The 14,089-nt window shown below is 42.2% G+C and overlaps 1 protein-coding gene across 5 annotated transcripts in view; it reads left to right on the forward strand.

The window, feature by feature from the left end:
• The window catches only part of PDPR (pyruvate dehydrogenase phosphatase regulatory subunit), a 46,547-nt gene extending 32,914 nt beyond the window's left edge, over positions 1–13,633 (forward strand). For 2 of the 5 annotated variants that reach the window (XM_063109366.1, XM_063109368.1), the window contains exons 13-18: positions 145–293; positions 761–873; positions 2,105–2,199; positions 3,666–3,755; positions 7,998–8,180; positions 9,926–13,633. In XM_063109366.1, coding sequence (XP_062965436.1) covers positions 145–293; positions 761–873; positions 2,105–2,199; positions 3,666–3,755; positions 7,998–8,180; positions 9,926–10,330 — 1,035 coding nt within the window. In that variant the 3' untranslated portion in view covers positions 10,331–13,633. Of the gene's footprint in view, positions 1–144; positions 294–760; positions 874–2,104; positions 2,200–3,665; positions 3,756–7,997; positions 8,181–9,360; positions 9,447–9,925 lie in introns of all 5 variants that reach the window. The other 3 variants (XM_063109370.1, XM_063109369.1, XM_063109371.1) reach the window with 3 other exon arrangements.
• Positions 13,634–14,089: the final 456 nt, after the last annotated feature.

Genomic DNA, 14,089 nt, shown 5'->3' on the forward strand with positions numbered 1-14,089 from the left:
TTGCAATAGAGTAAATCTGCAAATATTTTCATAGGGGTACTGGCTAATTGAATTTTCTCAGCAGTACTCATTGCTGGTCAGGCCATGTTAACCAGCCATGCTCTTGTGCTCTCTCTCTCTCTGCTTCATTCCCTAACCCTGCAGTCCACTGGGGATCAAGCACTAGAAATGCTCCAATACCTCTTCTCCAATGACCTGGATGTGCCTGTGGGCCACATCGTGCATACTGGCATGCTCAACGAGGGTGGAGGGTATGAAAATGACTGCAGCATAGCACGGCTGAGCAAGCGCAGGTGAGATAGTTGCCATCCGCCCTGCCTCCTCCCAACGTGCTGACTCCTTGAGGACACTGTAGCAGGAACTAACACACTTCTCCAGGAAAGCATAATTAGCCCAGGGACTAAAAAGCCATTTCTTGAACTCATGGCCAGTTCATTGGCAGCCCTGAACAGGAAGAAATCACCGGGGGAAAAAAAAAGAAAAACACCGGGTTATTACAATTCAGTGTAGAAGAGTTAGTTACCCTCCTGGGATAAGATGCCTTCTCTTATGTTAGTTAGTAATTCTGTGTAATTTCTTGGCACCAGAGTTTTGCTTTGTCATTACGTGGTATATCCTGGAATGGTACTACTGGCCCTCCCTGAAAGCAAAGAAATCATTCTCCAGTATTCTCATTGCTTTGAAACTAGATGAGAATTTGATTGCTTCCTGATCCTTGTTCTGCTGCCTGGTTTTGATTATTGTGGGGTCTCACTTTCAGTTTCTTCATGATCTCTCCAACCGACCAACAGGTCCACTGTTGGGCCTGGCTTAAGAAACACATGCCAGAAGACAGTAACTTGCTTCTGGAGGATGTCAGCTGGAAATACACTGGTAAGGGGGCCTTCTGGGGCCAGCTGAGCAAGAAAAAGCCAGCAGATCCTGATGTGTCTTCTCTATTTGCCTGCTTTATATTTGCCTTTCAAAAATGAATGTTGGAATTAGTATAGAGGAAGCTCTCTGATCAAAGAAAATTGATCTCTAATACTTCCCCACCTTTTTTGTTGTTGGTTTTGGTTTTTTTGGTGGCTGGCTGGAATGGGGATCCAAACCCTTGACCTTGGTGTTATAACACCATGCTCTAACCAACTGAGCCAACCAGCTGTCCCCTTTCCCCACTTTTTATAAGTGAAGTGTGAAATAAGTGGGATAGTGCTTCACTTTCTATTTATTTTGTTCACTACTGTATCCTCTACAGTTAGCATGTAGGAGCACAAATATTTGCTGAACAAATGAGTAAATCACTTTTTACATTTATTACCTAAGTAAAATTTTCTTCAAAATTTCCTTCTACCTATTTTTTTTTAATGAGTATGTAATTTTTAAGGGTGACTTAATTTCCTGATTCTGTCTTCCTCATCAGTCCTGTTCACCACCCCATTCCGGGTTCAACTTCTCCCTCCCTCCCACTTAACTGACTCCTGCCCCTTGCCCCCACCTGTGTTTACCCTCCCAAGCCATCATTCTCAATTTGTTGTAGTAGCAAATGTGATTAACTTCTTGCTACCAGCTTGGCAAACTACAGAATCTTATTAATCAAAAGTTGTATTCTAGCCTCTATACAGGGTAGCTGATGTGTAATCAGCACAAGCTGCTGTCCAGGGTGGTTGGGCAGCTCTCCTCCTGGTACTCATTTGGGATTGGGGCTGTGTCCATCATGTAGCCACACTGGGAAGAGGAAGAGAACGGGAATTATGCAAGGGGGTTATGGGCAGCCCTGGAAGTGGGCTCATGCCTATTGGCCAGAACTTGGTCTCATGATCCTAATCTAATACAGGAGGCTGTGGAATGTTGTCTTGCTGTGTACCAGGGAAAGGAAACATACAAGTCAGGTGCTCTCATGCCAGCACAGTCAGTAGCTGCATTCTGTAGGCCTGTCTGCACAGGTGTATTTGCAAGAATAGGGATGCTTGGCATCCGTCCGTGGATTGCCTAAGCAAAGGGATATTTTTCTGGTTTTACCACCTGGGCCTGGCCATAGGTGAGCAAGTCCAGAACAGACCTTTCCCTCTGGTTCAGCTGTTCCCCTGGAGAGGCTGGACATCTCTCATTCTTTTCTGTTTAGCTCTCAATCTGATTGGTCCCCGAGCTGTGGATGTGCTATCTGAGTTGTCCTATGCCCCAATGACTCCAGACCACTTTCCAAGTCTCTTTTGCAAGGTGAGTGCTAGTAAAATTCTGTTTTTTAAATGGGCAGAGAATATTTCCTTTATAGAGGTTGCAGTTACATATTCTTTCTGTGGCATTAACACCTAGGAAGAGTGTTCTGACCTCTGTTAAGCAAACAAAATGAACGAGTAAATTTATTTCTTTATTTTTCACCCATTAAGCTCTCCTTATTTAATAAGCATTAGGATACCTTTGAAGTGGATTTAGCTTCTCTGAAGGTCAGGTCTGTATATTTATTGGTTTCTGTGGCAGTGGATTAAAATTATAAATTATGGGGTTATGACAGTGACACCAAAAAGTGCCAGTCAAGGTTAGGTCACTTCTCTCAATGCAGTGCTTGCTCTTTTTCATACACAGAGGAACTTTTGTGGGCGGATATTGCATCTTCAGGAGGGAAGAAATGGTGGAGGTGAATCCCTAACCATTTACCTAATTGTCTTTCCTATAAGTGGCCACTGTAGCTGAACAAACTGAATAAAAAGCAATGATATGCAGCAATCGGATACAGCACCAAAAGCATGTTCTATAAAAGAAAAAAATGATAAATTTAACTTTATCAAACCTAAGAATGCAATACTCTTTAAAACTTTAAAATATACTAAAATCTCCTCTAAAAAAAAAAAGCAATGATAACTGAGTAATCTCTAGGAAGCAGGTGATTAGAGAGGTCCAGACAGACAGACATTTTGGCAGCTTGTAACAAGCAGCTTCCAGACAATTACAGGTAGAGGGTCTTTGAAGTTCAAACTAAAGTTTAGATCCACCTACAAATTATCTTATGCTTTTCCTTCTTCCCCAAGGCAGGGTGAATGCAGTAGAAAAGTCTCCACTGTCAGCAGACCCTTCCCAGGCTGCTCTCTGCTGCTTGTCTCTGCATCATGTTGGCTTCCTGTGGAAGCGGTTTGCTTCAGTGCTGTCTGGGACCTTCCTCTTTCCTTTATAGGAATAAAGATTGTATCAATGGCTGCTGTTAGGTAACTGATTTGCTGTCAGCAGTTAGAAGCTGTGTCTGTGACCCCATGGCAACAGATGAATCGTGTTCTGTGGGCATCAGGCATCATCTTTGTATGGCAGGTGCCCGGGATTTGTCTGCAGATTCCCCCAGAGAAGACATTTGCCTAGTCTTCATTGCTCCTGATACCCTGACTAACACAAGTCTTTAGCAGGACTTTGCAAAGAGCAGTATTTCGTGCTCGTCAAAGACTTTGCCTCCACTTCCCACCATTAGCTTGGCTAAAACTCCTGAAATGGTGATATTCCTGAGAAGAGATGTTCTAAAGGTCATGCTCCATTCTCAGTGCCCTCAGTACTTGGAAACAGACTGTTTTCAGGATGAAATTCTTTTGTCAGCGTGTTTCTCTATTAGGGTTAAAGAGGCATTCCTTCCCCTGTCGAGCATGAGTGAGCACCCACCACCCCTGGAGAGTCCCCAGGCTGACTCGCACTTTGTTCTGCAGGAGATGAGCGTGGGCTATGCAAACGGGATCCGGGTGATGAGCATGACTCACACAGGAGAGCCGGGATTCATGCTGTACATCCCCATAGAGGTGAGAGGCCGTCTTCTTTTCCCAGAACCACTGGCAGCTAAACACATGAGTACTTGTGGGTGTGGACAGCTGTAGCTGAGTGGACCTTGAGAATTGTGGTGGGCAGCATTGAAGAGATTTGACAATTTTTAACACAATTATTTAATTATTTTGAATAAGTAACACATTTAAAAAGTATTCAGAGCCATCTGACCCGTTCTCACTATCACCAGTGATAGTAGTGGTAGTATTTTTTATAGGTCATATCAGAGATTTTTTTTTTTTTTTAAGATGACCAGTAAGAGGATCTTAACCCTTAACTTGGTGTTGTCAGCACCACGCTCTCCCAAGTGAGCTATCCGGCCATCCCTATATAGGGATCCGAACCTGTGGCCTTGGTGTTATCAGCACCACACTGTCCCAAGTGAACCACGGGCTGGCCCTATGTCAGAGATTTTTATACATATGCAAATAAGTTCAAGTACATATTCTTAGCCCTCTTTTTAAAAACAAATTCTGCCGTTCTTCATCTTGTTTTTTTTTTTTTAACTTAAAAATTTATCTTAGAGCCGGCCAGTTAGCTCAGTTGATTAGAGCGTGGTGTTATAACACCAAGATCAAGGGTTTGGGTCCCTGTGCCAGCCAGCTGCCAAAAAAAAAAATTATCTTAGACTTCTTTCTGTGTTGGTACCTAAAAAGAAAGAGCTTTCTTTCTTTTTTTATTTATAGTGGCATAGTATTCCATCATATTGTTGAATTGTGATTTATTTAACCAGTCTGGTACTAACAGACATTTATGGTATTTCCAGTCCTTTGCTATTATAGAAAATTCTGCAGTGTACAAGAGTGTCTTTTTTCTTATTGTATGTACCAACATGTAGTTATCAAACTTTAGGCTTTTGCTAGTCTGATAGGAACAAAATAGTTTGTTAGTGCAGTTTTAATTTCCCTTACGAGTGAGGTTGAGTGACTTGTGAAAACCCACCTCACTCCAAGTAAAAGCCAATCTACAGGGCCCAACAGTCTACCTACCCATTCTCCACCTTGTCGCTTCTGATCTTACCCTGTCTTCTCTGCCTCTGCCACTCCTTCTCGTCTTGGAATATGCTGGGTGTGCTTCTCCTCAGGGCCTTTACACTTACTGCTCTCCCTCCCTTGGCATGTCCTTCCCCAGACAGATACTCTCAAGCTCACAACCTCACTTCTTTCAGGTCTTATTCACATGGCACCTTCTCAGTGAGACCTCATTTCAAGTGGCAGTGCCGCACCAGTTCTTCCTCTCCTCCTTCCCTTTTATTTTTCCCCATGGCACTTACTGCTATGTAATAAAATCTATTTTATTCATCAAATTACCCTGTTAACTTTTATATCCCCATCACCTAGAGTAGGTGCTCAATAAATAGTGCATCAGTGTGTTTTCTGGTCATATCCTTTGGTCATTTTTCTATTAGATTTCTGATCTTCTTATCTGTTTCTAGGCACGCTTTTTTAAAATTAATTAATTTATTTTAATTGACACATTGTAGTTGTACATACTTAGGGAGTACAATCTGATGTTTTGATGCATATGTATGTTGTATAATGATGGGGTCAGGATAGTTACTGTCTTCATCACCTCATGCATTTATCATTTCTTTGTGGCAAAAATATTCAAAAGCCTTTCCTCTAGCTATTATGTAATATACACAACTGTTAGCTATAGCCACCGTACTGTGCAGTAGAACATCAAAACTTAACTGGGCACTCTTTTTGAGTCACACAGCCCTTGGTGTTTAGATGCAGATATATTTTTTCTGGTTTGTCATTTGTCTTTTGATTTATGGTGGGTTTTTTTTTCCATGTAAAAGGGTTTTTTAAATTCACTTTTTATTATGGAAAATGTTTCATAAATTTCAAAAATATTTTAAAAATTTTTATGTACTTGAATTGATCAGCCTTTTCTTTTGTTTTTTATTCATTGGAAGGGACTTCTCTACTCCAAGGTTATAAAAATTGTTCTTCCATCTCCACAATTTTCTGGTGCTTTCATAGTGTTGTTGTTGTTTATGGCTTTGGCTTTGTAAAAAAAACAAAAAACAAAAATCAAGCACCCTGTTGATATTTTTTGTATTGTGTTACATTTATAAATTAGGGAGAATTGACGTTTTTGTTATATGTTGGATCTTACAATCAAAGAACATGGTATGCCTTTTAAAAAATTTTTTATTAAAGTTTTTGGTGACCTTCAAAGGTATTTTGAAGTTTCCTTTATACAGATCTTAATACATTTCTTAAGTTTATTTGATTAATATTTTGTTGCTGCTATTTGAGTGGGGGAGGGTTTCTTTATTTCATGATCTTCTAAATGATTATAATTTATGAAAGCTATTTTTTCTCTGTATTAATTTTCTATCCTGTTTTCTTGTGAAATTATCTTATTGTTTATAATTAAATTGGGTTGATTCTCCAGGGCTTGCAGGGTTCAGTCTAATCATATACACATCAATAAGTTTTTCTTCCTTCTCCACCATTTTTATTCTTACAGTTACTTTCCCTTGTATAATTATAACAAGTAGCAGTGATCGTAGGCATCCTTGTCCTGTTCTTGACTGTAGTCATATACCTGTAGTGTTAGGTTTTCTTTTAATTATTAAATGAAGCATAAATTTATCACCCCATGAAGTTTTATCTGCTTTTCCAGATTCAGAAATATTATAACCATAGTAAGATGAAAGGATTATTCAAGACTTGAGAATAGTTCAAACAAGCAGATCTGCTGTGGTTTGTCTGTGCAGAGAGGTGTTGATTCTGAAGTGCCATGCAGTTGTTGAGGTGTTATTACCTGGGTGCCTGCCGCCAAACCCCATCAGGAGGGCGATGCTGTGTGACTGCAGCAGCTTCGTCCTTGCTGGGAGGCCCTGGTTTCAGCCTTCTGATTTCCCTGTGTTGTTCCCACTCCTCTGATTTTTCCATGAGTCCAAGAAGAGATCATTAGTGCCATGCCTGGATGATTTTCAGGCTGGCTTTTGTCCTTAAGAAGCTTATGTTTGTCTGGAAAGGTCTTCTGAAACCTGGGGGCGGATGACAGGTTTTAGTGAGAAAAATGAGTCGATTGTAGGGACCTACTCTTCCCTTTGGTCTTCTCATGTAGCTCAACACTAGTCACCTGATTAAAATCTTTCCTCCCTAGTCTTGTCTTAGCTAAAGGACATAAGAATTCAGCTTATGAAGGAAGGCACCAAACCCACCAGAGATGCTGGCTCATTAGTCCCAGATCACTCTCTGCTAGTCTCCTGCACCCATCTTTGCTAGTTCATATGTGACAATATACACATACCACAGGCTAAGTGTTGCATTCAGTAGCTTGGATTCCTTTTTTCCTCATTTAAAGTTGTCTTGATCGTAGATGCCTGTTCAATAGATGCCTAGTCAGCTGCAGTAGTGCAATTTCTAGCAACACACAGTGCCAGGGTTAAAGAATTGCAGTACCAAGAAAGCTGCTTCTTTTCTGTGTCTTGTTTTGTGTTTTGTTTTACTTTTACAGTTTTTAAAGCAAACAATGTAGTCACATTTTTGTTGGACTTCGAATGTAACAGAGTATGTTCAGACAGGGATTGAGTATTTGCTTTCAGTTTGGAAAACCTTCTGTTCGCTTAAATTATCTGATAACTTAATTGTTTCTGGAACCAAGAAAAGAACAGCTTGAGAGGTGGATGTCATGGGAGATAGACAAGCAAACTCTGCTTTCCTGGCTCTTCTGTGCCTTGTTGTGAGTCTCTAAGACATACCACCATCTGTGTGAAAAATTAGATGTGTGCACACACATCAGGAGCTCTCTGAAAGAACTTGGGTTCCAGAGTTTGGGCCAGTGCATTTGGGCGTGACAGAGGCTGGGGACTTGAGGAACAAAGCCAGAGCTGGATGAAGATTGTGGAGGGTGAGTGGGCTGTTTTAGAAACAACTATGGGGTTTGTCATTTACCACACGGTGAGAGTGCTTCTGTGAGTTATTATTTAATAATTGCTGGATACTACAATCAGTATAGTGGACATTTTAGGGAAGAGCAAAGATGTATCCTGCTTTCATGGAGCTTACAGTCTGGGTTGGGGTGACCCCAGCTCTTCACTTAAGGGCTGTAGGGCCTTGGTTTGTCTAGGGTGAGACATCCTGGCAGTTTTGTACAACCTTCTCCCTTGTCCACGTTAGTAGCGTCAGCACTCCCAGACGTATTCCATATTTGACCTGAAGATCTGATGATTACTAACCTTTCATCTCTCCCTATAGTATGCCCTGCATGTGTACAATGAAGTGATGAGTGTTGGGCAGAAATATGGAATCCGGAATGCTGGTTATTATGCTCTTCGCAGTCTTCGAATTGAGAAGTTTTTTGCCTTCTGGGGTCAGGATTTAAATACCCTCACCACGCCCCTGGAATGTGGACGAGAGTCTCGGGTGAAATTAGAGAAGGTACCATGTTTATCCAGACCCCCTTCTGTCACTCAGCTTCCTGGGTAGTGAAATCTGCACTAGAATAGGAAGAAAAACTGATAGGGAAGGGAAAGTGTAAAAATATTAAGACCTCAGTGATAGCATCAGGCAAATAATGATGATAACGGCATCCTTAGAATGAAAAACTTATCTACGAGATAAAACATCTTCACATGAAAACATAATAAATAGACAACACTTGTTTGTAGCACTTTGCTCTCTAAAGACAGTGTCTTCTGGGAAGTTTTTCTGAGTTGGTTATGGTGATTCATTAACATGACACAACTATTTGTATAAATTGGCCATCTTATAGTCCGCTGCCGAATTTTTTTTTAAGTATAGTGTTTTTTTACAGTATCATAGCTCAAGAGAATGTTCTGTGAATAGTGTGAGTCTCTTTCCCCCCTCTGCACCCCACCTAATATGTCCCCTTTGCCAGAAGACCAGTTTCTCATCTCTGCTTTTAGAGGGCATCAATTCAGTGCAGACATGCTAGTGTATAATTTCCCCTCCCTACTTTTTTTAACCTAGGTGATTGGATACCACATGCTTGCTATATTGCACCTTGCTTATTTTACATAGGAAAATATCTTAGCAATCATTTCCTATCAGTACATTAATTCTGTAGTATTCTTTTAGAGCAATATGTGTAATGATTTTTGTCTGGCATAAAAGTAATAAATAACTCATTTTGGAAAATAGGGAACATTTTCTTTCTTTAGATATTTATTTTGGTGACTGGCAGGTATAGGGATCCCAACCCTTGACCTTGGTGTTGTAACACTGTGCTGTAACCAACTGAGCTAACCAGCCAGCCCTGAAAATAGGAAAAAAAATTAAAGAAGAAAATTAAAACCACCTATATTTTATCTATTTGGAGATAATAACTGTTACTGGCCAGTTAGCTAAGTTGGTTAAAGCACAGTGTTATAACACCAAGGTCAAGGGTTTGGATCCCTGTATCTGCCAGTCACTGAAAAAAAAAAGAAAGAAATTTTTAAAAAAGAGATAATCACTGTTAATAGTTTGTTTTATTTTGGTCTTGTTTTTTGTACATATGCATATGTAAGTATATATGCATGGACCTTTTTTGGGATTATATAAAAACATTGTTTTTCTAAAACAATTCTAGCAAGTATTTTTTTTTTTTTTTTTAAAGATGACCAGTAAGGGGATCTTAACCCTTGACTTGGTGTTGTCAGCACCACACTGTCCCAAGTGAGCCACAGGCCGGCCCTCTAGCAAGTATTGTTGAGTTTTCTTCCTAAGTGTTTCTGTTCTGTGTGGTCTTGTGATTGAAATCTGTGTTTTTAAAACAGAAAAAAGAAAAATGTGTACTTCTGTTTTTACAGAAATTCTTTTTTTTTTTTTTTCCGATTTATAAGAAAATGAAATTTACTGCTTACAGTTTCAGAGGCCAGGAAGTCCAAAGTCCAGGGAACACTTCTGGTGAAGGCTTTCTTTGGTAGTGACTTTAGTGACAGCAGAGTATCACATTGTGAAAATGGTGGAGCAGAGAGAGCAGAGAGCTGTTACAGAAATTCTTGAGGGTGTCTTTTATATTATGAATGCAGTTTTCCTCATGGTGGATAGCACACACCATTTTACAGAAGCTGGGGTGTGGGGGAAGGGTGCTACACTCCACTGCAGTGACACCAGGGGACCCTTCCCTCTGTGCTGCTTCATGTGTCAGTGGACATCTCAGTGTTTCGTTTCTTTCTCAGGGCATGGATTTCATTGGCCAGGATGCCCTGCTGCAGCAGAAGCAGAACGGGGTGTATAAACGCCTCACTATGTTCATCCTAGATGACCACGACACAGACCTGGACCTCTGGCCTTGGTGGGGAGAGCCTATCTACCGGAACGGGCAGTATGTTGGCAAGACCACCAGCAGTGCATATAGCTACACCCTGGAACGCCATGTTTGTCTGGGCTTCGTGCACAATTTTTCTGAAGACACTGGGGAAGAGCAGGTGGTGACAGCAGATTTTATCAACCGGGGAGAGTATGAGATCGACATCGCAGGACACCGGTTCCAGGCCAAGGCCAAGCTCTACCCTGTCACCTCCCTGTTCACCCACAAGCGCCGAAAGGATGATGTGGAGCTGAGTGACTTGCACGGGAAGTGATGCCAGGGAGTCTCCTCCTCCCATCCCTCGTCCCGGAGGAGCATCACCTGAGAGCTTCTCGTTCTTCCTCCTGACTCTGTCCCTCTTTATTGAACCTCTGCCTCTTGCCTCTTATCTCCTTGATACAATTTTGAACGTGATCCACTTTTAAACTTTATGCTTTGTAGCCTCTTTTGTCCTTCCATCTTCTCCTCCCCCCTTCTGTAGTCTTCCCTCCTAACACTGACCGTGGGCTCTCCTTCCTGTCTGTCTGCCCTGCTCAGTTTCCCTTGGTGGCAGAAAGTATGTCTGACAGGCAGGACAGAAGCAAGTTCCACTATGGAAGTAGGTTAAGGTGACAGTCTGACATCAAATTCTGCATCTCAAAACACAGCAAGCTGGTGTTGTGCAGGCCTCAGGGCAAGAATCCATTTCCTCCAGCTAAGTTTTCTTGAGTAACCTGTTAACTTTGGTAGGGTTGCCTGTGTCTGATGCAGCCCTGTGGACTAGCTTGTGCCTTTTAGCCAGGCAGATCATTCTCCTGTTCCATTGCGCTGTGGGTTGACACCTGATACCTCTAGCAAGCGGGTGATCATCTACCTCACCGAGGAGAGGCTTCGCATGGACCTCTGGTCTGTAGCAGAGACAAGCAGTTAACCTGGCACCGTCCTCTCCCTCCCTGTGGAAACAGATATCCAGGCCTTTGGGCCAGGGCAGCCTGTGTGTAATTTTCTTCATCCCTTGGTAATCCCTGTAATGAGGTTGCTGTTTTTTTCTCAGCTGAGTGAACACGTGAGCCACAGTGTTCAAAAGGGAAAAACCATGTTGCCTTTTGTGTTGCTTTTCCCAGTGGAAAGGGTCTGACCTCAGAAAGTACAGCACCAATGACACTGAGTTTTTACCATTAGAACAGTGCTGCTTTTCTTTCAGTTGGTCAGAGTTCAGCTATCCTATCTGGATTTTCCTTTTCTCCCAGTATGTTTGACTTTATTGGTTCAGCCTTACCTGTCCCCTCTGTGGTTGGCCCACAAGCTCATACTATTTCTGTCCCTTTAGAACAGGGAGGGGAAGGTAGGACGTGTTGTTCCGACTGGGTGACCAAACCTTGCTGTCTATAGTTCCTTGCTGTCCTTGCTGTTCCAGAGAGCTACCTGATTGCCAAGCTTTACTTCCTCCAGCACAGAGCAAACAAAGCCATGCAGAGACGGCCCTTGTAGACCCATTAAGAGTTTTGAGTACAGAGGGTGTAAGTTACATAAGGCTGGAGGACAGCAGCTTTCTGTCTTTTCCTCTCCAGCCTTTTCTTTCCCTTCCAGACACCCCTCCATTAGACTCTGGAATAGAAAATGACTTGGGATGCCCCAAGAGCACCCTGTGTACTTTTAAGCTGTCTCTCTGTTTTCTGAAGGCGAGACTTGAATATTGTAGACTGTTCTATGCAGTCCCAACACTTAATTGTCCCTTGCATGTAAACTGCCCTAAAATTTTTTTTTTAACTGTAAACAAACTGCTGTTAGAGATTTTAATTAATTAAACTGTAGCCTTTGTTGTCATGGTATCTTGGAAGCATTAGCTCTGATAAGTCTAAGTATGTTAAAGGAGATTCTTTCATTTTATTAGAGCAGCTTAAAAGCATCAGGTGTCTGCCTTCTCTGGCATTTTTGGGGAGTCTCTGTTTACCCACTTAATCAGATGGCTCCTTCTAGGTATTTCTTGCCATTTCCCCAGCTAGACCACTCCTACTTGGTTACTGACTTTAGTGTTCACCTTTGAGGGATCTTAGTTGATTTATTGAGGGAGCATGTGATTAGAATTCTGTTTGGGGGCCTAGCTATTTTGGAGCACAGGTGTATTTGATCATCTGAGAGATGCTGTTTCTAGGCAAAAAGGAGGAGGAGACACGTTGCCCCTCGAGAGCTGAGCAGCAAACCAGCAGCTGTGAAGGACTTGGCAGAGAGGAACAGGCCCTTGGCCACAGGCTGGTGCTACCAGCAGGGAGGTGACTGGCCTGAGAAAGTGGGAACAGGATGGAGAGCTACAGGTACCCCCTGCTCTTCCAAACACACAGCGTTTGCCTCACTCCAAAGTCATCTTTGAAAATGAAAATTTATTTAGAATTGAATCCAAAAGAAATCTTTGACTTATGCATAAATATTACTCTTCCAACCTTAGATGGGGCAATAAAGTTGCTCTTTCTGTTACATAGAAGTCTCACCACTTAAGAAGAGCCAGACAAAAAATAAAAGCCATCTCTATAGTTTAAAATTGGGAAATGCCATCCTCACAGTATATTCCTCAGATAGAAATTTCATCAGCAGTACATTCAACATAGAGTTTTAAGACTTGGATTTTCTTTTCTGCACTTATTTATCTCTAGCTAGTTACTGTTCTGTTAATTAGCTGACCTTCCTAAGAAGCAGGAGAAAAGTCAAAATCACGCAGTGAATTTCCACTGAGCTGAAAGTCCTGGCCTCCTGTTTGCTGGTGTCACATTCTGCTCCTTTGAGCCAGCAGACAGCACTTCTCTTGCTGTAAGGGGAGAGGGGGGAACGAGCACTCAGGACCGTGCTTTGAAACACCTTGTCTGTAAATAGGGGTCATACACCTAAGGTTCTGGCGAGGTGTTGATCTTCTGGGTTATCCCTTGTTTATTGAATGTCCTGAAACAGATTTATCTCTTAGCACTTTACATCCTTGAAATCTCTCTTGGTTCATTCAATCAAAGGCAGTGTGAATCTGGACATGTGTGTGAGCTCTGAACAAACATCTGACAGTGAGTGACTCTTCCCTGCCTCTAGCATAATTGATATGCCTCTGTCTGGTGTCTCAAGCATCTTAGATGATCAAGAAGAGAGAGCAGTGTAATCTCCTGGCCTGTTAACGTCAGATGCTAGAGCATTCTGGGCTCCTCTTGTATAAGGAGAGGTTGCTGATAGATGCACTAGATCCTAGATGAGGTAGATCTGGAGGCATAATTGTAAATCTGGCAAGAATAGGGAAGGACAATCAAAACAGCCTTGTGTGTCGTGTTCCATCTTGGGCAGTGGGGCCACATGAGTTCGTTTGCCTTGTGTGATAGCTCACCCTGGGGGACTGGTTAGTTTGTCATCTGTCCCTAGAGATTTGAGGGATTCTGGACTCTTGTGAGTTGGTGGTTGGACTCTAGCTTTAGGGAATTTGGGGTACTTTTTTCTCTCTGAAATAATCTGTGATCACATTTTGTGCTCTCCATGGGGAAGGGGCTCTGCATTCTCTTCTGTCTTGTCAGCATATTCAATTAAAGAATCTTTTTGAGGGCCGGCCTGTGGCTCACTCAGGAGAGTGTGATGCTGATAACAACAAGGCCATGTGTTCGGATCCCATATAGGGATGGCCGGTTAGCTCACTGGTTGGACGTGGTGCTGACAACACCAAGTCTTTAAAAAAGATGACCGGTAAGGGGATCTTAACCCTTGACTTGGTGTTGTCAGCACCACGCCCACCCAGTGAGCTAACCGGCCATCCCTATATGGGATCTGAACACATGGCCTTGTTATCAGCACCACACTCTCCTGAGTGAGCCACGGGCCACCCCAAAAAAGAATCTTTTTGAACCTAGGAGCAGAAAGTGTTTGCTTCAAACAGATGAAGACGCAAGGTTGCAGGTTGTCTGTGGGCCTTCTCCCTGAAATACCTTTAAGTGCTTCCCCCTGGTTGCTCAGGACACATGTAAATCCTGTTTCTTAGCAACGCCATGGTCATTTGACTCTTATTTAAGCTTGCATCAGAAAGTTTTCCCTT

Source organism: Cynocephalus volans, chromosome 10 (assembly GCF_027409185.1).
Source record: "Cynocephalus volans isolate mCynVol1 chromosome 10, mCynVol1.pri, whole genome shotgun sequence".
NCBI classification, from domain to species: Eukaryota; Metazoa; Chordata; class Mammalia; order Dermoptera; family Cynocephalidae; genus Cynocephalus; species Cynocephalus volans.